Source organism: Gopherus evgoodei, chromosome 1 (assembly GCF_007399415.2).
Source record: "Gopherus evgoodei ecotype Sinaloan lineage chromosome 1, rGopEvg1_v1.p, whole genome shotgun sequence".
Classification (NCBI taxonomy): Eukaryota; Metazoa; Chordata; order Testudines; family Testudinidae; genus Gopherus; species Gopherus evgoodei.
The window spans coordinates 370,055,899-370,079,462 of record NC_044322.1 but is presented as its reverse complement, the minus strand read 5'-3'; the positions used below and the strand labels follow the sequence as shown (position 1 = coordinate 370,079,462).

The following is a 23,564-nucleotide window of genomic DNA, read 5'->3' as shown; positions in this document are numbered from 1 at the left end:
CTTCAGCCTTCCTTCATAGGTCATGTTCTCAAGACCTTTAATCATTCTTGTTGCTCTTCTCTGGACCCTCTCCAATTTCTCCACATCTTTCTTGAAATGCGGTGCCCAGAACTGGACACAATACTCCAGTTGAGGCCTAACCAGCGCAGAGTAAAGCGGAAGAATGACTTCTCGTGTCTTGTTTACAACACACCTGTTTATGCATCCCAGAATCACGTTTGCTTTTTTTGCAACAGTAATCACACTGTTGACTCATATTAAGCTTGTGGTCCACTATGACCCCTAGATCTCTTTCTGCCATACTTCTTCCTAGACAGTCTCTTCCCATTCTGTATGTGTGAAACTGATTGTTCCTTCCTAAGTGGAGCACTTTGCATTTATCTTTATTGAACTTCATCCTGTTTACCTCAGACCATTTCTCCAACTTGTCCAGATCATTTTGAATTTTGACCCTGTCCTCCAAAGCAGTTGCAATCCCTCCCAGTTTGGTATCATCCGCAAACTTAATAAGCGTACTTTCTATGCCAACATCTAAATCGTTGATGAAGATATTGAACAGAACCGGCCCCAAAACAGACCCCTGCGGAACCCCACTTGTTATACCTTTCCAGCAGGATTGGGAGCCATTAACAACTACTCTCTGAGTACGGTTATCCAGCCAGTTATGCACCCACCTTATAGTAGCCCCATCTAAGTTGTACTTTCCTAGCTTATCTATAAGAATATCATGCGAGACCGTATCAAATGCCTTACTAAAGTCTAGGTATATCACATCCACCGCTTCTCCCTTATCCACAAGGCTCGTTATCCTATCAAAGAATGCTATCAGATTGGTTTGACACGATTTGTTCTTTACAAATCCATGCTGGCTATTCCCTATTACCTTACCACCTTCCAAGTGTTTGCAGATGATGCCTTTGATTACCTGCTCCATTATCTTCCCTGGCACAGAAGTTACACTAACAGGTCTGTAATTTCCTGGGTTGTTTTTATTTCCCTTTTTATAGATGGGCACTATATTTGCCCCCTTCCAGTCTTCTGGAATCTCCCCCGTCTCCCATGATTTCCCAAAGATAATAGCTAGAGGCTCAGATACCTCTTCTATTAACTCCTTGAGTATTCTAGGATGCATTTCATCAGGCCCTGGTGACTTGCAGGCATCTAACTTTTCTAAGTGATTTTTTACTTGCTCTTTCGTTATTTTCTCTTCTAAACCTACCCTCTTCTCGTAAGCATTCACTATACTAGACATTCCTTCAGACTTCTCAGTGAAGACCGAAACAAAGAAGTCATTAAGCATCTCTGCCATTTCCAAGTCTCCCGTTACTGTTCCCCCCTCCTCATTGAGCAGTGGGCCTACCCTGTCCTTAGTCTTCCTCTTGCTTCTAATGTATTGATAAAAAGTCTTCTTGTTTCCCTTTATTCCCATAGCTAGTTTGAGCTCATTTTGTGCCTTTGCTTGTCTAATCTTGCCTCTGCATTCCTGTGTTATTTGCCTATATTCATCCTTCGTGATCTGACCTAGTTTCCATTTTTTATATGACGCCTTTTTATTTTGTAGGTCACGCAAGATCTCAAGGGTAAGCCAAGGTGGTCTTTTGCCACATTTTCTATCTTTCCTAACCATCGGAATAACTTGCTTTTGGGCCCTTAATAGCGTCCCTTTGAAAAACTGCCAACTTTCCTCAGTTGTTTTTCCCCTCAGTCTTAATTCCCATGGGACCTTGCCTATCAGCTCTCTGAGCTTACCAAAATCCGCCTTCCTGAAATCCATTGTCTCTATTCTGCTGTACTCCCTTCTACCTTTCCTTAGAATTGCAAATTCTATGAGTTCATGATCACTTTCACCCAAGCTTCCTTCTACTTTCAAATTCTCAACAAGTTCCTCCCTATTAGTTAAGATCAAGTCTAGAACAGCTTCCCCCCTAGTAGCTTTTTCAACTTTCTGAAATAAAAAGTTGTCTGCAATGCAGTCCAGGAACTTATTGGATAGTCTGTGCCCCGCGGTGTTATTTTCCCAACATATATCTGGGTAGTTGAAGTCCCCCATCACCACCAAATCTTGGGCTTTGGATGATTTTGTTAATTGTTTGAAAAAAGCCTCATCCACCTCTTCCGCCTGATTAGGTGGCCTGTAGTAGACTCCCAGCACGACATCACCTGTGTTTTTTACCCCTTTTAGCCTAACCCAGAGACTCTCCACCCTTCTGTCTCCTATGTCCATCTCCACCTCAGACCAAGTGTGTACATTTTTAATGTATAAGGCAACACCTCCTCCCTTTTTCCCCTGTCTATCCTTCCTGAGCAAACTATACCCATCCACACCAACATTCCAGTTGTGTGTATTATCCCAGCAAGTTTCAGTAATGCCAATAATTTATTTATTAGCACTTCCAGTTCTTCCTGCTTATTACCCATACTTCTTGCATTTGTATAAAGGCATCTAAGATACTGGTTTGATCTTGCCTCCCAGCTTTGCCCTGTCCCTCCTTCCTCTCTTCCATTATAGCCCGTGCTCCCTCCTGTTTCCAACCCATCTCCCAGGTCTTGTTCCCCACTTACCTGTGGGCTTTGCTCACCTGTCCCCGTCGAACCTAGTTTAAAGCCCTCCTTACTAGGTTAGCCAGTCTGTGCGCAAATAAGGCCTTTCCCCGCTTCGAAAGGTGAACGCCATCTGTTCCTAGCAGTCCTTCCTCAAATAGCATCCCGTGGTCGAGGAAGCCAAAGCCCTCCTGGCGACACCATCTTCGCAGCCAGGCATTCACCTCCACGATGCATCTGTTTCTGCCCGGACCCCTACCTTCAACAGGAAGAATCGAAGAGAATACCACCTGCGCTCCAAACTCCTTAACCCGTACTCCCAGAGCCCTGTAGTCACTCTTGATCTGCTCAGCATCGCACCTCGCAGTATCATTTGTGCCTACATGGATGAGTAGCATGGGATAGTAGTCAGATGATCAGAGAGGGGAATCGCCTCCGGGGGGAACCAGCTTTTGTCCCAGGGAATAGATCCACTAAGGGGTCATCTCTCTGCTCCTCCCAATGTCCACACACGGCCAACACTACATTCCCCCTGTCATAGTATGGTTTCATCATGTTCACATGGTACACCCGATGGTGATGTGCCCGGTTTGACTGCTCCACCACATAGTTTACCTCATTCAGTTGCTTGATAACCTTGAAGGGGCCTTCCCAAGCGGCCTGGAGTTTGTTTCTCCTCACGGGGATGAGAACCATCACCTGATCCCCGGTGGCGAAGGCACCGGCCCGTGCCGTGCGGTCATACCAGACCTTCTGCCTCCTCTGGGCTCGGGCCAGATTCTCCCTGGCCAGGCCCATGAGCTCAGCCAGTCTTTCCCGGAAGGTCAGGACGTACTCCACCACTGACTCTCCCTCGAGAGCGGCCTTCCCCTCCCATTCGTCCCTCATCAGGTCTAGGGGCCCCCTTACCCGCCTTCCATACAACAGTTCGAAAGGTGAAAACCCGGTAGATTCCTGGGGTACCTCCCTGTACGCGAACAGCAGGTGAGGTAAGTACTTGTCCCAATCCTGCGGGTGCTGGTTCATAAATGTTTTTAGCATCCTCTTCAGCGTCCCGTTGAACCTTTCTACCAGCCCGTTGGACTGGGGGTGATACGCTGAGGCCCAGTTGTGCTGGACCCCACATTTCTGCCATAAGGACCGGAGCAGGGCCGACATGAAGTTGGACCCCTGGTCCGTTAAGACCTCCTTGGGGAACCCCACCCGGCTGAAAATTGTCAGCAGCGCATCTGCCACTGTGTCTACTTCGATAGAGGACAAGGCCACCGCCTCGGGGTAGCGAGTGGCAAAATCCACCACCACCAGGATGTATTTCTTCCCTGACCGGGTCGTCTTGCTGAGGGGTCCCACTATGTCCATGGCCACCTTCTGGAAAGGTTCTTCTATGATGGGTAAAGGCCTCAAAGCCGCTTTCTCCTTGGCCCGGGCCTTCCCCACCCTCTGGCAGGGGTCACAGGATTGGCAGTACTGTCGGATATGGGTAAAGACCCCAGGCCAGTAAAAGTTCTGTAGCAGCCTCTGCCTGGTGCGTCGGATTCCCTGGTGCCCTGCGAGAGGGATGTCATGGGCCAGGTACAGCAGCTTGTGAGAAACTTCTGGGGAACCACCAGCTGCTTCCTGATCCCCCATGACTCTACTTCCCCTGGGGGAGCCCATTCTCAGTACAGGAACCCCTTCTCCCACAGGAACCTCTCCTTGCAACCTCTCCTCATGGACTGTACTGCACTAAGGTCAGCCCGGTCCCTGTGCTTCCGCAAGGAGGGATCTTTCTGCAACTCGGCCTGGAACTCAGCAGCTGGGACAGGGATGGGGACCGGCTCTCTCTTGCTGGCTGGGTCTGAGGCCGCAGCCTCTCTGAACCATGCCCCTGGGCGTTCCCCACTCCCTGGGTTAGGGTCCTGCACCTCGGGTCGAGTACCTTCCCCGTTGTCGGGGTGCAGTGCCCTTTGCTGACTCTGACTACGAGTCACGACCAGGTCACTCTAGGTGTTACTAGGCCATTAACACGTCAGTGGGCAAATATCGGTGTACCCCCACATCCTTGGGGCCCTCCTTGGCCCCCCATTTCAGGTGTACCCTTGCCACAGGCACCTTGAATTGGGTCCCGCCCATGCCCATCAGGGTCAGGTAGGTGTCGGGCACCATCCGATCTGAGGCCACCACCTCGGGCCGGGCCAGCGTCACCTCTGCGCCCGTGTCCCAGTACCCAATGACCTTCTTCCCATCTACCTCCAGGGAAACAATGCACTCTTTCCGGAGGGGCAGCCCCGCGCCCACCCAGTAAACCAAAAACCCGGAGCCTGGAGCATCCACAAGTGGTATGTTGCCAGCCCCCCTTTCCTGGGAATGTAGCCCCTCCTCCGATTGGGTTTTTACCCAATCTACCCTCTGTGGGTTGGGTCTGTTTGGTCTGTCCCTGAGCTTGGGGCACTGGGCCCGTATGTGACCTCGTTGGCCACAGCGATAGCAGCCCATGTCTCGTGGGTCCCCTTGAGTGGGTCGGAGGGACCTGCCGCTGGATGTTCCTCTTTTGGGGGGGTTCTCCATAGGCCCCCTTTGGGAGGTCCCATGATGACTCTCTCTCTGCGTTGAGGCAGGCTTGCTCCTTCGAGACTCCTCCCTGCCATCCCCTGCCCGACTGTCCACAAATTGGTCGGCCATCTGGCCTGCGTGCTGTGGGTTCTCCGGCTTCTGGTCCATCAACCACAGCCTCAAGTCGGATGGGCACTGCTCATACAGGTGTTCCAGTATGAATCAAGCAGGTCCTCTTTAGTTTGGGCCCCAGCTGTCCACTTGCGGGCATACCTCTGCTCCCGGTTGACCAGTTGTAGGTATGTGACCTCACGGGTTTTACGCTGGCTCCGGAACTTTTTCCGGTACATCTCAGGAGTCAGCCCAAACTCGTGGAGCAGGACCTGTTTGAACAGTTCGTAGTCCCCTGCCTCCGCCCCTTTCAGTTGGCCGTACACCTCCACGGCTGTGGAGTCCAGTAAGGGGGTGAGAACTGCGATCCTATCTGCAGGGTCAACCCTGTGCAGCTTGCAGGCATTCTCAAAGGCCGTCAGGAAGGTATCTATGTCCTCCCCCTCCTTACACCGGGGCAGCAAGTGCTTATCAAAGCTCTTTGTAGGCTTGGGTCCCCCCTCACTCACCACAGCCGGGGCCTCACTTCTCCTCAGCCGGGCCAAGTCCAGCTCATGTTTACGCTATTTCTCCTTCTCCTCCCGCTCATATTTACGCTGGTTCTCCTTCTCCTCCAGCTCTTGCCTCTTTAACTCGAGCTTCTCCCATTTCAGCTCCCTTTCATATTCCAGCCGCATCCGCTCCATGGATGCCGAGCGTTGCCAGGAGGATCCCCTGCTGGGGGGTGAGCTTCACCGGGCGGATCCCCTGCTGGCCAGGGGTGTCACGGTGCCCTCAGTATACACTGGGGTCCTCCCCGCCCTTCCCCTAGGCCTAGAAAGGGGGGGTCTCGGGAAGCCCTCGTCCGCCGGCTGACCACTCCCAGTGGGGACAGACTCTGGTGCCTGCGCTGCATCTGCCCAGCTGCTTCCCTCAGAGACAGGGCTCCGTTCATTCATGCAGTCTCCCTGCTCCAGCTGGGCAATCAGCTGGTCCTTGCTGAGCCTCCCCGGGCACAGCCCCCTCTGCTTGCACAGCTCCAGCAGGTCGCACTTGCGCCGCTTGGCATACATCTTCCTGCTGGCCACTCACAGGCCGGGGTGCTCGCCGCTCCCCACGGTTTCCAAGGGGACCCCTAGTGCACCAGCCCTTCGTGAGGTCACCACCTCTCTGCCAGGGTCGAGCTGTAGACTCCTCCGCCCCTGGGACCGCTCGCTTCAATCCCCCGGGGGACCCTGTTACTGCAAAGTCCTTCTCACTGGGCACACACTCCCAGGGGTTAATCACCCCTTCGTTTTACTGCTCCCCAGTCACTTACTGCAGGAAGCGCCGTCCACGGGGTGCAATATCTCCCGCCGCTGCCACCAGTTGTCACGGAGTGTGGGGGAGTCCAGCCCTGCACCCCTCTTCCTGGGACCCACAGTGACTCTCAGCCAGCCAGTAAAACAGAAGGTTTATTGGACAACAGGAACATCGGTTACAGCAGAGCTTGCAGGCACAGTCAGGACCCCTCCACCGAGTCCTTCTGGGCTTTCAGGGTGCTTGGATCCTAGCTAGGATATCCTGAATTCCGCCCATCCAGCCCCAAGCCCAGACTCAAACTGCTTCCCTCTTGCCACTCCCTTCCTTTGTCCCCTTCCCGGGCAAAGGTGTTGACCTTTCCCCTCCCTTACCTAGCTCAGGTTACAGGCCCTGGCATCGTCCATCCCCTAAAGTCCTCCCCTGCTCTCCCACTCCCCACACAGACAGTCCCTACTGCATCACATCCACACCCCCCCCCAGCACATTGGAAAGCTGGCGCTTGTAGCTCCAGTCCCGGAGTCAGTGCATATACAAGGAGCCGCATATTAACTTCTGAAGAGCCACATATGGCTTCGGAGTAGGGTGACCAGATGTCCCAATAAAATCGAGACTGTCCTGATATTCAACTGTTTGTCCTGCGTCCTGACGGATGTATTGTCGAGATGCCATTTGTCCCAATATTTGGCTTTGGTGGCACTCCAGCTTTTTTTTTTTTTTTTTTTTTTTTTTTTTTTTTTTTGCTTCGGCAGCACCCTGTCCCGCCATGTGTCCCAATATTTTGTTTTTGTGATCTGATCACCCTACTTTGGAGCCACAGGTTGTCCACCTCTGATCTAGACCATCCCTGACAGGTCTAACCTGCACTTAAAAATCTCCAATGATGGAGATTCCACAACCTCCCTAGGCAATTTATTCCAGTGTTTAACCACCCTGAGAGTTAGGAATTTTTTCGTACTATCCAACCTAAACCTCCCTTGCTGCAGTTTAAGCCCATTGCTTCTTGTTCTGTCCTTAGAGGCTAAGATGAACAAGTTTTCTCCCTCCTCCTTGTAATAACCTTTTATGTACTTGAAAACTGTTATCATGTCCCCTCTGTTTTCTCTTCTCCAGACTAAACAAACCCATTTTTTTTCCATTTTCCCTCATAGGTCATGTTTTCTAGACTTTTAATTATTTTTATTGCTTTTCTCTGGATTTTCTCCAATTTATCCACATCTTTCCTGAAATGTGGCACCCAGGACTGGACACAATACTCCAGTTGAGGCCTAATTAGAATGGAGCAGAGTGGAAGAAATACTTCTCGTGTCTTGCTTACAACATTTCTGCTAATACAGCCCAGAACGATGTTTGCGTTTTTTGCAACAGAGTTCGGGGGTGAAAGTAACATACAGGACTTACTGGTACTGCTGGAGTCCTGAAGGGGGCATGGCCTCAACCAGAAGAGGTGGGGCCTCTCAAGATTTAAAGGCCCTGGGGCACCAGCTGCAGATGGGAGCCCCTGGGCTTTAAATCAACCCGGGGCTCCCAGCTGCAAAGGTGGCTGGGAGCCCCTGGGGCTCACAGGCAAATTAAAAGGCCCCCTTTAAATCCCCACTGCAGCTCCAGCTTGGATTTAAAGGGCTCGGGGCTCCCGTGGCTGTGGAGAGCCCAGAGCCCTTTAAATCCCAGCCCCAGCCCGGCCACCAAAGCTGCAGGCAGGATTTAAAGGGCCCGGAGCTCCTGTGGCTGCAGGAAGCTCCGAGCCCTCTAAATCCTGGCCCCAGCCCGACCACGGGAGCTGCAGGCGGGATTTAAAGGGCTCAGAGCTCCCACCACTGCGAGGAGCCCAGAGCCCTTTTAATCCTGGCGGCGGAAGCCAGTGCAGTCTGGGACGGCGTACTGGCTCTTGCCACACCAGCTTACTTTCACCTCTAACAGAGTTACACTGTTGACTCATATTTAGCTTGTGGTCCACTATGACCCCCCAGATCCCTTTCCACAGTACTCCTTCCTAGGCAGTCATAAAATCTTTTAATGCTCTGCGGGCTATGGGTGAGGTTCGTTTATTATTATTTATTATTGTTTATGTAAGGTATTTTATACAAAGTGCCACCTAGTGGCCGAACAGTAAAATACAATTTAGCATTCCATGACATCTCCCTCTTTAAGTTCTACATTCCTACCATTTACATTATTACATGGTCTTTGAAGTTCAGTACAGATCAATAAGTCAAGTGTGTCTGAATCACACTATTTTTCTAATTACACGATCTGAAGGCATAACAGCTTGGTCATCCGGCTGTCCATTAGTAGCCACGACTGACTGGTCGGTTTGGAAGGCTTGAGTCATCGTCTTCTGCACCTGCTGTCTGTAGAGTTTCCCCTGTTGATTGCTGTTGCTGAAGAACAAACTGTAGATGTGGACAGTCTATCCTGCTCACATCTGATCTGGGTGTGGAATTCATTTTTTGTTCTTTTTAAACAACGATCTCTGGACTTGTCCATTCATTTTTTCCATCCAATTTGACTTGAACACAGTCAGCAGTTTCTAGGCCTGGCAGTTCTCTGAGTGACATCTGCTGTAAAAGTGTTCATAAGATTTTTTAGGTTTTTATCCAGTTCAGTCGCTCTCTTCATGTCTGGCCGTTTTGGAAATAGGTTCTTTTCAAAACTTGGTCCGAATTGTCTTCCCATCAGGAGTTGTGCTGGACTACATTGAGTAGCTGCTGTTGGTGTTGGTCTGTACCTCAGAAGGGCAAAGAATGGATCTTCCTGCTGTAGGATTTCTTGGCTGTCTGTACACTCTCTGTCTCTCCATTTACTTGGAGGTAACATGGGCTGCTAGTAATATGATCAAAATCATATTTTGTTTAGAATGACTTAAATTCTGCTTCAGTGAATTGTGGTCCATTGTCTGTCACTAGCTGTTCTGGAATGCCGAAGTGAGCAAATGGGCACCAGTTTCTCAATAAAACTATGACATGGTAAGTCTGTCAATCACATTATTTCTATACACCTGGAAAAATAGTTCATGATGACAAGGTCATGATGTCCTCTGAATATGCATAAATCTGCACCTAGTTCTTCCAAGGTCTATTTGGTAGGGGTGTTGTTACTAAAGGTTCTTTGTGTTGTGATGGTCCATTAGTTCTGCAAGGTTCACATGCAGGCACTTTATGTCCTTGCTGATGCCTGGCCACCACATTTACTGGTTGGCCCATTCATGGCATTTAGTTAATCAATGATTCCCTTCATAGGTGAGGTTTAGGATTTCTCTTCTCATTTAGTTTGTAATTACAATGTAATTGCCTTTAACAATGAGTGCATTTGACTTGCTTAGTTATTCACGCACTGCAAAGTAGTGTCTTGTCACTTCTTTAGTGTGGTTTAGGTTTAGATACTTGGGCCAGCCACCCCAATGTAACTTAGAACTTCCTGAAGTTGTGTGTCTGTTGTAATTGCTTTTTGGAGCTAGTCATCTCTTTTCTGACACTGGTCTGTATGTGTCCACAGCATCCACATACACCTTTACATCAGCTCTGAGCTCACGGGTTGCTGAGTGTGATGCTGGGCTCCATAATGGAATGTCTGCTAGTCCCAGATTGTTCCCAGGAACATATTTAGTAATTGGGTTAAATTAGGGTGACCAGACAGCAAATGTGAAAAATCAGAGGACAGGGGTAGGGGGGTAATAGAAGCCTATATAAGAAAAAGACTCCCAAATCAGAACTATCCCTATAAAATCTGGACATCTGGTCACCCTAGGTTAAATCACATTAACCTTAGCAATAGACTCTGGCATCTCAGATGTGCTTGATCCAGGTCTTCTTCATTGCTGAGAGTTACAAGTGGTTTGTGGTCTGTTTATCAGCAGAAATGAATCTAGTCCACACAGATATCTGTTAAAGTTCTAACATGCCCATACACTTGGCAGGCACCGCTTGCCAATCTGTGCATATCATTTTTCTACTTCTATGAGTGCGCAAGAGCAAAATGCATCTGGCTTCCACTCTGAGCGCTGTTGTTGCAACAATACACCACGTAAGCCGTAGCTCCTTGTATCCTCACTGACCATTATGGGTTTGTTCACATTGTAATACTTGAGAACTGGAGCAGCAGAGATCATTTGAAGGCAGTTTTTTTATTTGCCCCCCCCACCCATAACCAAAAGGTGTTGGATTTTAATAATACATTCAATGGTTTTGTCACTGTAGAAAGGTCCGGAAAGTATCAACCAAGGTCATATGCCATTCCCAGTGTGCATCTCAGTTATGGTACATGAATTGGTGCATTCAATTTGCGAATGGCTTTTACTTTCTCAGGGCTAGGACAGATCCCATCTTTGTTTATTGTCTATCCCCAAAACTCAATTTGGGGTAGGCAGGAAACACATTTTTCCTTGTTTTGCTTCTGTCCAGACTAACCAATTAGGCTTAGGATGAGTGTTTTGTTGTGTTCTTCCATTGAAGATCCATATATCAGAATATCAGCCATGAAATCACAACTCCATTTGTGTTCATTAACAGTTCTGCCATCAGTCTTTGGAAAATTAAAGGTGCGCTGGTAATCCCAAAGGGTAATCTTCGAAAGCAAAATCTCTTAAAAGATCTGATAAATGTAGTCATTTTAGCACTTTCTTTGGATAAAGGAATCTGCTGGAATCTCGAGACATCCAGCTTGCAGAATATTGTAGCTCCTTTCACTTTGGGAAGGAAGTCACCCAGTGCAGAGAGGATATATTGTTCTCTCACAGCTGCTTCATTGAGGCTTTTAAGATCCACACATATTTTTATTTTTCCATTTTGCTTTATAAATGGTACCATTGGGGCACACCATGCTGTTGGCTCAGAGATTTTCTTGATTATGCCAATCCACTCCATTCTGTTTAACTCAGTTTCCACTTTATGTAGTAAGGGGATAGGAATCCTGCGAGGTGTATGTACCCTATATGGTTCAGCATTGTCTCTTAAAGTGATTTGTATTGGATGTCCTTAAAGTCCAATATGACCCACTATTCCATCAATTTCTTCCACATTTCTCACTAGGCCCATCATGGCTGCCACGCTGCAGCTGGGAAGGCTGATGGTCAGTGATCCTTTAATCACATAAACCCTGAATGCAAAGCTGTTGTCTTTGAAAGTTGTTTCTGTGGTGAATTGGCCCAAGTTCAGAATACCTCCAGGGCTAATCAGAGTAACTTCAGCTCTGGGAGGGGTTGAAGGTGACTTGTCAGTCCCTTCTGAGATGACTGTGACATCAGTTCCTGAGTCAGTTTTAAAGTCAATAGTCTTGCCATGAATATTCAGTTTTACTGTCCAAACTGGTTCTGTGTCAGATCCAAGAAAGAATGGCGCTTGATTGTCTGTAGTATGAACCAGCTCCCTGACTTCCTTAATGCAGGATATAGCCTGCATTTATTACACCAGGTGCCTCTGGCTGGACATGGATCAGCTCTTGGGATATGATTTTTTCCACACCTTGTGCATGTAGGCTGGAATTTGTCCCTCTTAGCATGGGAATTCTCTCTCCTTGCCACAGAGGTTTTATGATAATGACTTTTAACCTTTGCTCTATGTATAGCTATCGCTAGGATTAAATCTCTCTTAGGTTATAGCTGCTGTGAAAGGTTTTATCTGTTATCCCCATAACCAACCTGTTTCTGATATTTTTACATTTTGCATTCCCCAAAATCATAGTTTTCAGCTAACGTATGCAGAGCTCTTATAAAACATTCTACATTTTCCCCTGGTTCTTGAATTCTCTGGTGAAAACTTGCTCTTTCATAAAACACATTTCTCTGAGGTATAAAGTATGCTTGAAACATAGCCATAACCCTTTAATAGTCATCCTCGTGACTGTCTTCAGTCAAGTCAGAGGATTTAAAGATATGCTCTACTTGTTTCCCCAGAGCATAAATTAAAGAAGATAACCTGTGTATCCCCAGTTTCCTTGTGAAGCTTAGTAGCAAAGCAAAATCTCACAAAATCTTGTTTCTAGTCTGTCCATTCTGAAGGTTTGTCAAAGCTGAAGTTCTCCAGATTATTGAAGCTGGGCATGTCACGGAGTCCCTGGGCGATGCTCTGGAACTGCTCCCCACCAAGCCAGTCAGGACTTTGGGGAACCTCCTCTCCCTTGGAGCAGACTTGTTCAGGGCAAGAAGCTCACACAGCTTCACCTCCTGGGTCTCTCCTTGGAGCATTCAGCATCCTCTGCCCCTCCGTGCGCTTCCCACAGCGAGTCCACCCCAGCGGGGTCCTGGGGAAGCCACCGGGTTCTGCACCCCCCACTTTGCAGTCAGACGTGACTCTCAGCCAGCCAGTAAAACAGAGGTTTATTCGATGACAGGAACAGGGTCTAAAACAGAGCTTGTAGATACAACGAACCGGACCCCTCGGCTGGGTCCATTCTGGGGGGCAGTGAGCCAGACCCTCAGGTCTGCCCTCCACCCTCGACCCCAGCCAGCTCCAGACTAACAACCGCTCCCAGCCCCTCCTCTCTCCTCAGCCCCTTTCCCGGGTCAGGAGGTCACCTGATCCCTTTGTCTCCAACACCTTCAGCTGGCACCTTTGCAGGGGAGGGGCCCAGGCCATCAGTTGCTAGGAGACAGAGTGTCAGGTATTTAGGTGCACTGGCCCTTTGCTCTGCCAGATACTTAAGAACTGCCATGGGGACACTGAAGCACCAACACAGTACTCAGAGAAAACATTAAGAACTTTCCCAGTTCGTCACATCTCTCCCCCCTTCGAGACCGAACTGAGCGAGGTCACTCCAGCCAGTGACCTGGGGAAGTTCGAACCCACCAACGTTCCTATGGATGCCCCAGCATCTCTCCCATTCCTCGGTGTGAGTCCTTTTGCTATCCCCAATACCCCTGGGGTTCAAACTGGGACGGGGTCTTCTCCCAGCACTCTGGGCTGCAATTCGGGCTCCCTTGGTTAAGAGCCCCCATCTTGGCCTTTGCCAGCTCTGGGCTTGGGCAGCCGCTTCCCACTTTGTGGTCCAGACACAACACCTCTGCTGTCCCCCCTTGCACTTTCCAGCTTTTACCGTCAGTCCCACCTCCTTGAGGCAGCCCAGCCCCCTCTTCACCTGGGACACCTGTTCCTCCCAGGTCAGGCTAAAGATGCACATGTTATCAGTGTCTGCCAGGGCCAAGTTCTCCATCGCCCTCTGCTTGTCTAGAATCTCCCCAGGCCTAGGCATGCGGTCGGCATCGGACACTGTGATGGCTATAAGCTTCTGATAGCCCCCATAAAACCAGATCATCCTGTCTCGCTTGGGGATCAGCCCCATGGGTGAGGCCCATGGGCTGTAAAACGGCTGGATCCCATCTAAAGCCAGGATGTTCCTGACCTCTCTCTCCAGGATCTGGGTTGCTTTCCCAATGACTCTGAATGGGGAACACCTGATGGGGAGATTGGCTCCCACCTCAGGGAAGAGATCCCCCCGGGGGTCTTCCCCCTTCTCCATCCAATCCTCCCTCTTCAGGTCCAGGGGTCCCCTCACTCTCCTCCCATCCAGCAGCTCAAATGGGAAGAGCCCTGTGCATTCCTGGAGCACCACCAGCTGCCTCCCGATTCCCCCCAGTTCTACTTCCCCTTGGGGAGCCCATTCCCGGTACAGGAATCCCTTCTCCAGTCCTGCAGCCTTCCCCAAGGAGGTTTGCAGCGCTGTGGCCAGCAAGTTCCCTCAGCTTCTCCAAGGAGGGATCCTTCTGCAGCTCGGTCTGGGATTCAGCAGCTGGAGCAGGGAGTGGGACCTGCTCCCTCTCGCTGGCTGGGCCTGGGGTCACAGCCCCCCTGAGCCCTGTCCCTAGTAGCTCCCTCCCTGCTGTGTAATCACTTCCCAGCAGCACGTCTGGACCAGGCAAACCTGTTTGGCAGCTGACCTGCCCTGCCCGGGTGTCCCCCCACTCAGCTGGGGTCTCAGCTCCCCCCGTGCTCAGCGCTGCCCTTGCTGTCCCAGTGGGGACAGGCAGCGAGCTCTCTGCTCTGGTCACAGCATCAGAGCCAGCGTGAGCCCCCTCTCCGGTGTGCAGGGAGGCGGGGAGCATCTCTCCCTCCCACTCAGCCCCAGGGGGCTGGTTACAGGTAGGCAGGTATCCTGAGCCCAGCAGCCCCTCCCCCCTGCCAGCCAGGTTATTTGCATTTTCACTGACCATTTCCATCCTAGCCAATTGGTTCCCTGGATTTGAATTCAAACCCTCGGCCGTTACAGGAGCAGGGCCTGGATCCTGTCCCATGGGGAGACAGTCACCCCCCAACAGGGCCTCCCAGCCGATATCCTGGAGAACCCCAACTACCAGCCAGCCCGACGCCTCCTGGGTCTGCACAGGGATCTGGGCCATAGGCAGGGCGAGGGGCTTCACCCCAGGGAACTTCACCCAGGTCCCACAGTCCCTCAGCATCTGGGGCTGCACCACCACAGTTCTCTCTGTCCCAGGGTCTCGCCCTCGCAGGCGTGTTTCCCCACTGACCCCTGGGCAGCCCCCTATGTCCCTCTGCTCCACCATCACGAGTCCACGCTGCTGCTGCTTCTCCTGCAGCTTTTCCTCAGGCTCTTGCTTTCTTTCATGGTCCTCTCGCTCTCTCGGGCTCTGCTCCCATCCCATCCGTCTCCAATCTCCTGATGGGGAACCCAATCGTGAAGACCCTCGTCTGATTGGGGACCAGACTCCCGGGGATGCCTGGCTGATGCTCCAGCTGCTCTCAGATCCTCTTGTAGCCCCATCTGGGCCAGGAATCTGCTCCTCAGAGCAGTGCTTCTCCTTCAACTGCACGATTAACTGTACCTTGGTGAATTTTCCCATGCGTAACCCTCTCTTTGTGCACAGGATCACAATGTCCTTCTCAAGGAGATGGTGATAGGCCATCACTTCATCGTTCCCAAGTGGCTCTGGACTCACAGGCCTGTGTGCTCTTGGCTCCCCCATGGTTTCCAGGAAGAATCCCTGGTGTGCCAACCCTTCTCGTGGTCACCACCTCTTTGCCAGGGTCGAGCTGCAGACTCCTCCGCCCCTGGGACTGCTCCTGCAATCCCCCGGGGAACCCTGCTACTGCAAAAATCCTTCTCTCTCCCAGGGTCGAGCGGCAAGCTCCTCCGCCCCTGAGACTGCTCGCTGCAGTCCTCAGGGGACCCTGTTACTCCAGCAGTCCTTCTCGCCGGTCACACACTCCCAGAGGTTAACTGCCCCCTGAAACCATTCCACCCTGAGCCTTCAGCATGCCTGGTCCTCATTATCCCTCCTTTGTTTTACTGCTCCCCAGTCACTTACTGCAAGCAGTGCCATTCACGGGGTGCAGTACATCCCACTTCTGACACCAGTTGTCACGGAGTCCCCGGGCGATGCTCTGGAACTGCTCCCCACCAAGCCAGTCAGGACTTTGGGGAACCTCCTCTCCCTTGGAGCAGACTTGTTCAGGGCAAGAAGCTCACACAGCTTCACCTCCTGGGTCTCTCCTTGGAGCATTCAGCATCCTCTGCCCCTCCGTGCGCTTCCCACAGCGAGTCCACCCCAGCGGGGTCCTGGGGAAGCCACCGGGTTCTGCACCCCCCACTTTGCAGTCAGACGTGACTCTCAGCCAGCCAGTAAAACAGAGGTTTATTCGATGACAGGAACAGGGTCTAAAACAGAGCTTGTAGATACAACGAACCGGACCCCTCGGCTGGGTCCATTCTGGGGGGCAGTGAGCCAGACCCTCAGGTCTGCCCTCCACCCTCGACCCCAGCCAGCTCCAGACTAACAACCGCTCCCAGCCCCTCTTCTCTCCTCAGCCCCTTTCCCGGGTCAGGAGGTCACCTGATCCCTTTGTCTCCAACACCTTCAGCTGGCACCTTTCCAGGGGAGGGGCCCAGGCCATCAGTTGCTAGGAGACAGAGTGTCAGGTATTTAGGTGCACTGGCCCTTTGCTCTGCCAGATACTTAAGAACTGCCATGGGGACACTGAGGCACCAACACAGTACTCAGAGAAAACATTAAGAACTTTCCCAGTTCGTCACAGGGCATATGGATGAGATCCTGAATTCTTTGTTGCTTTGGTCCTTCTGTTTTTGTTCGTAGTTTACTCCTGACACCATGTCATGTCCCTGTGCTAAATATGGACTGGCCACAGAGCTCATTTATACACCACAGCTCTGTTCAGCATAAGATCCTTTCATGATCTACCTGGTATGGTTGAGGGTCATTTAAATAAGGTGTTTTATGCATAGTGCCAGCTAGTGGCTGAATAGTATAATATAGTTTAGCATTCCATTACAAGAACTGCCCCAGTCTTACCAATGGGGTGTCAACTCTGAAACTACTTCCCTGCTGCTGATCCCGGCAACAGAGTGACCAGTGAATGTGCTTACCTCACTTCCCAAAACGTCTCCTGCTCCTCCCTGGTTCCAATCCCCATTTCCCTCATAACTGGCTTCCCCAACCACCAGCTTCCCCAATGTCTTCTTCAGCGCTGCCCTGCACTGTCAGTGCAAAAGTCTACCACATGTAGGAAACGGAATATGTAGGAAAAGTGTAAATAATGTCATAGTGCACAAGAGGAAGGGGGCATCATGCTGAATGGACTGTTCATTTTCACATCCAAATCTCCAGAGCTTCATTACACGAGGTTGCTACACTGAGGCTGCAGAGTTCATATCTGCCTCACTGAGGAGCACCTGAACCTTGGCCACATGATGCGGCCCCTGGCTGTGAAGTGCACTGATGGGTCTAAAGAGGCAATGCCATAGGCCTGGTCTGTGTTTCATTTGCAAACAGTGAGGCTGGAGGCAGATTATGTTGGACAATTAGATTTATTAATCCCTGTGGCTGAGTTGCTTCCAGCCTAACTCCTCACATTCCCTGTTCCACTGGTGTCCTGTTAATAACAATCCCTCCAGTGAAAATGGGCCGTCTGACTCAGATTCCACAGATAATGATACAATTTGCACTGCAGCATGCTCCAGTCTGTAATGGAGTGTAACGACTGTTGGGTTGAACCAAGTCTGAGGGGTTTTGTAGTGATTTGCCCTGACCCTCTATTTCTTCCCAGCATCCATCAGTTGAGGAGCAAGGTGTCTGAGGAACATGAAGTCATCAAGAAGAAGGAGCTGGAGATTGGGCCCAAGGCCTCTTATGGATACGGGGGCAAATTTGGAACAGAGAAGGATCGAATGGATAAGGTAAAAGCTGCTGTGTCTTGTCTGTTCTCTGCAGAGAGTTTCCTGTCCCAGCAGTGGAGGGGTGGGACTGTCTGAGTGACTGTTCCACAGCAGGGAAAGAGCAGGAACAGAGACTTAAAGAAGTTAGAAGTGGAATAGATCTGTGCAGCCCCACCCATCTCCCTCCCCATGGACCAGAGCAGGATTATTCCTAATGAACTGTTAGACCAGATAAAGCTCTACTAACTTTAAATGTCCCACATGATGGAGTACCCAACCTTTCTCCTGATGGGATGATTCCCAGCCAAATCCATCTTCCTGACAGGGAATATTTCCTGATTAATTGTCATAATCATCCCCTTTCTTAAATCTATCTGATTCCTCCTAGTTACATGCCCTTAAGAGTACCAGAATTGAACATGCTGATGCAGGTGGGCTCACGGCACAGCGGCATAGAGAGAGTTCATTCATAGATCCAGAGAGTTTAAGGATAGAAATGACCATTAGATCATCTAGTCTGATCTGTAGAGCACAGGCCATTCAATTTTACTGTTTCCTCTGTATTGAGCCCCATAACTTGTGTTTGGCTAAAGCACCTCTTCACGAAAAAAGAACAGGAGTACTTGTGGCACCTTAGAGCCTAACAAATTTATTTGAGCTTTTGTGGGCTACAGACCACTTCATCAGATGCATAGAATGGAACATATAGTGAGGAGGTGTGTATATATATGTGTATGTGTGTGTGTGTGTGTGTCTATATATATATAATATAGACACACACACACACAGAGAGAGAACATGAAAAGGTGAGAGTTGTCCTACCAACTCTTAGAGGCTAATTAATTAAGAGAAAAAACATTTGTAGTGATAATCAAGATAGCCCATTACAGACAGTTTGACAAGAGGTGTGAGAATTCTTAACATGGGGAAACAGATTCAATGTATGTAATGGCTCAGCCATTCCCAGTCTCTATTCAAGCCTAAGTTGATAGAGTCTAATTTGCATATTAATTCAAGTCCAGCGGTTTCTCATTGGAGTCTGTTTTTGAAGCTTTTCTTTTGCAAAATTGCCACCTTTAGGTCTGTTACTGAGTGCCCAGAGAGGTTGAAGTGTTCTCCTACTGGTTTTTGAATGTTATGATTTCTGATGTCAGATTTGTGTCCATTTATGCTTTTGCGTAGAGACTGTCCGGTTTGGCCAACGTACATGGCAGAGGGGCATAGCTGGCACATGATGGCATATATCGCATTGGGGTAGATGTGCAGGTGAATGAGCCCCTGATGGCATGGCTGATGTGATTAGGTCCTATGATGATGTCACTTGAATAGATAGGTGGACAGAGTTGGCATTGGGCTTTGATGAAAGGATAGGTTCCTGGGTTAGTGTTTTGTTGCGTGGTGTGTGGTTGCTGGTGAGTATTTGCTTCAGGTTGGGGGACTGTCTGTAAGAATGGATAGGTCTGTCTCCCAAGATCTGTGAGAGTGAGGGATCATCTTTCAGGGTAGTTTGTAGATCTTTGATGATGCGCTGGAGAGGTTTTAGTTGGCTGCTGAAGGTGACGGCTAGTGGTGTTCTGTTATTTTCTTTGTTGGGCCTGTCCTGTAGTAGGTGACTTCTGGGTACTCTTCTGGCTCTGTCAATCTGTTTTTTCACTTCAGCAGCTGGGTATTGTAGTTGTAGGAATGCTTGATAGAGACCTTATAGGTGTTTGTCCCTGTCTGAGGGATTGGAGCAAATATGGTTTTATCTTAGAGCTTGGCTGTAGACAATGGATCGTATGATGTGGTCTGGATGAAAGCTGGAGGCATGTCGGTAAGTATAGTGGTCAGTAGGTTTCTGGTATAGGATGGTGTTTATGTGACCATCGCTTATTAGCACAGTAGAGTCCAGGAAATGGACCACTTGTGTAGATTGGTCTAGGCTGAGGGTGATGGTGGGATGGAAATTATTGAAATTTTGGTGGAATTCCTCAAGGGCTTCTTTTCCATGGGTCCAGATGATGAAGATGTCATCAATGTAGCGTAAGTAGAGTTGGGGCATTAGGGAACGAGAGCTAAGGAAGCGTTGTTTTAAGTCAGCCATTAAGATGTTGGCATACTGTGGGGCCATGCAGGTACCTATAGGAGTGCCGCTGACTTGAAGGTATATATTGTACCCAAATGTGAAATCGTTATGGGTGAGGACAAAGTCACAAAGTTCAGCCACCAGGTTAGCTGTGATATTATCAGGGATACTGTTCCTGATAGCTTGTAGTCCATCTTTGTGTAGAATGTTGGTGTAGAGGGCTTCTACATCCATAGTGGCCAGGATGGTGTTTTCTGGAAGATCACCGATGGATTGTAGTTTCCTCAGGAAGTCAGTGGTGTCTCGAAGATAGCTGGGAGTGCTGGTAGGGTAGGGCCTGAGGAGAGAGTCTACATAGCCAGACAATCCTGCTGTTAGGGTGCCAATGCCTGAGATGATGGGGCATCCAGGATTTCCAGGTTTGTGGATCTTGGGTAGCAACTAGAATATCTCTGGTCGGGGTTCTAGGCATGTGTCTGTACAGATCTGTTCCTGTGCTTTGTCAGGGAGTTTTTTGGAGCAGATGGTGTAGTTCTCTTGTCAAACTCTGTAATGGGCTATCTTGATTATCACTACAAAAGTTTTTTCTCTTAATTAATTAGTTTCTTAGAGTTGCTAGGACAACTCCCACCTTTTCATGTTCTCTGTATGTGTATACATATATATATCTCCTCACTATATGTTCCATTCTATGCATCTGATGAAGTGGGCTGTAGCTTATACTCAAATAAATTTGTTAGGCTCTAAGGTGCCACAAGTACTCCTGTTCTTTTTGCAGATACAGACTAACACGGCTGCTACTCTGAAACTCTTCAAGAAAGGCGACCAGTTTTGATTTGAAAACATCAAGAGATGGAGAAATCCTTGGTAGTTTATTCCAGTGCTTAATCTTGCTCTCTGTTAATTTATGCTCTAGTTCTCATTTGCACTTGTCTGGCTTCAGCTTCCAGTCACTTGTTCTTGTTCTGCATTTCTCTGCTAGGTTAAAAAGCCCTTTAGTGCCTGGGGTTTTCTCCCTGTGAAGGTACTTATACACTGTTATCAAGTATTGATCTTTTGGATAAGCCAGAAAGATTGGGCTCTTTAATCATAGAATCATAGAATATCAGAGTTGGAAGGGACCTCAGGAGGTCATCTAGTCCAATCCCCAAATAAATCATCCCAGCCAGGGCTTTGTCAAGCCTGACCTTAAAAACCTCTAAGGAAGGAGATTCCACCACCTCCCTAGGGAACCCATTCCAGTGCTTCACCACCCTCCTAGTGAAAATTTTTTTCCTAATATCCAACCAAAACCTCCCCCACTGCAACTTGAGATCATTACTCCTTTTTCTGTCATCTGGTACCACTGAAAACAGTCTAGATCCATCCTCTTTGGAACCCCCTTCAGGTAGTTGAAAGCAGCTATCAAATCCCGTCCCCCAATCTTTAAGGTTCTGACTGTACCGCATTCTCCAATGCTTGAATAATTTTTGTAGCTCTTTTTCTGTCCCTCCAATCAGTTTCCTCCTCACCGCTGGAAAATTAGCTCTTTTGAAGCATCAAGTGTATGTACTGCTGGGTGGGACTGTCCTCTGTTTGCCCATATTGAATGTAATCAGGTCGTAAGCGCTATGTGGGAATGGCTCTGGGGATACTGCCCTAGAGCTCAGCCAAGTGTCTCTCAGAGCTGAGCCTGGGCTCAGGCAGGGAGCTTTAGTCAGTGAGACTAAATGACAGTGCAGTATATTCTGCTTGTGCCTCTGCCCATGTGTCTGTCCTGACCGCTAGAGCAGAATGAAGTTGTGATTGACTCTGTCCGTGTGTCTGTCCTCTCCGTTGGATAGGAACAGTGGTGGTGTCTGACACTGTTCTTTTTGGTTTCCTAGAGTGCACTGGGCCACGAGTACGTAGCTGATGTTGAGAAGCATTCATCTCAGACAGATGCAGCTAAAGGCTTTGGGGGGAAATATGGAGTCCAGAGGGACCGAGCCGACAAGGTAGGTGGCGACGGTGGTACAGGTTAGAGCCCTGCAGCAGGACAGGAATCCCACGGGTCCCACAGAACCTACTGCCATAATAGCAGGAGTGAGTAAAATGTATTTTGTTGCAGGTTGGATTGGGTGGGCAAAAAACCCAACTGCAGTAATTTGTGGGAAAACACTAAATCTCTCATCAGTTTGTCATAAATAGAATTTCAGCGATGGAAAGCAAGTTTTTCTTTAAATAAAGAAACAGTGCAGAAGCGAGTGGGACTGGGTATTGTGGGCAGAACGGGAGAGGGATTAAAAGAATAGTCCAGCACAGGGCTCTGGTACTGGGCACAGTGAGAACACGCAGCCGGGTGCCCAGCTCTTGCTGCAGCAGGAAATTAAAGGTCTTAGCCTTTATTTTCAAGGCATGCAATGATCTGAGACCAGGATTGCTGTGTGCTTTGTATACCTCAGAACCTCCACTGACAACTCACTCTGGCACAATGCAATTTCCTTCTCTTCTGAGGGGTGCAAGGAACCGAGCCCATCTCGCTGGGGAGCCCAGCTCACAAATCAGGTGTCAAACTGACACTTCTCACTAAATCCACACAGTGGTCTCCAAACTTACATTTCTGGCTATCTGCAATTTTTCTCAATTATGCAAACTAGCTAATTGGTTTGCATAAACTGTCACCCATGGAGCTACACAAAACTTGGCAGCTCTGCACCTGGCATGTGTCATGCTGCCTCTGTCTGGCTGGATACCTGACTTATTCAGCACGTGTAACTGACATCACAGCGTGGGGTAGCCCTGGTCTCTAAGCTCAGGCACTGACTTTTGGTGGGGGTTGGTGGTGCAGGGGCTGTGGTGTGGGAGCAGCTGATGAGAAAGGAACACTGTCATCTTGGCATCTCAGCAGAGGCCGAGCAAGGGGAAGGGCTCTGTGATGTGGAACCCCAGCCCTGGGGCAGAGCTGATGACATCCCAGTCAGTGCTGAGTGAGTGGCTTGTATTTCAGTCGTGGGCGTCTCTGCGCACAGGGAGCCCTGTGCTGCCCTGACCAGCGGGCAGCCCATCATGACCAGAAAGTATGAGCTAGAATCTCTGGTTATGTGTCAGTCAGCGCTGCTGCCCCTGCCGGGGCTTCTACTAGGGTCATGGCTGCTGAGCAGGGCAGTGCATGCAGAGACCTTAGAGCCTCAGAGCGGTGTGGCAGTGGGGGTGTGAGTGGGGGCAAAGGAGTCTTCTTGTGGAGTGCCTCAGGGCGAGGGTGCCATCCTGAGGCAGCCCATGGACAGACAGGTGGAGATAGCTGGGAGTGACGCAGATAAACGAGAGGTCAGGGCAGGGGCTGGTGGCACAATGAGGGACAAGAATGGATGGGGGGCAAAGAGTGGGCAGGGCTTGATGGAGAGGGCAGGGCAAACAGCCTAAGTTTGTTGAGATGGGAAAGCGAGGCCTGGGTTGGCTCGAAGCCTGTGACCCTGAGGTGGAAGGCTCTCTGGGCACAGACGCAGCTGCCCAGCTGGGAAAGCAGAGGGTGAAGGGGCCAGGCCCTGGCTCTGACTGGGAACTACGTCCCAAGGAAGCAGCTGATGCTATTCTCATTCCTCCTCCAGTCAGCGCTTGGATTTGAGTACAAGGGCGAGGTGGAGAAACACTCATCCCAGAAAGGCAAGTTCAGTGGTAGTGTTCACCTCGCATGACCCATCTGCTATTACTCCACTTGCCACATCCCGACTCATCCATCTTCTCATTTACTCCTTCCCTCCCCTCCCCTTTGCCTCTCCCTTCCCCATTCTTTCTCACCACCTCCCCTCTCACCCCACTCTCTGCCACAGTGATCCCCTGTCCTTGCCACCACCACCCCATTCCTTCCACCATCACATCCCCCTTCTCTTACCCTCCCCTATGCCTTTCCCTTCCTGAGGTTGGATATTAGGACAAACTTTTTCACTAGGAGGGT

General features: G+C 49.8%; 1 protein-coding gene across 3 annotated transcripts in view; it reads left to right on the top strand.

Annotated features, from left to right (window-relative positions):
* Positions 1–23,564, top strand: part of LOC115640012 (hematopoietic lineage cell-specific protein-like) — a 77,289-nt gene that overhangs the window by 30,718 nt on the left and 23,007 nt on the right. For all 3 annotated transcript variants that reach the window (XM_030543013.1, XM_030542976.1, XM_030542924.1), the window contains exons 4-6: positions 17,475–17,604; positions 21,514–21,624; positions 23,218–23,272. In XM_030543013.1, coding sequence (XP_030398873.1) covers positions 17,475–17,604; positions 21,514–21,624; positions 23,218–23,272 — 296 coding nt within the window. The remainder of the gene's footprint in view (positions 1–17,474; positions 17,605–21,513; positions 21,625–23,217; positions 23,273–23,564) is intronic.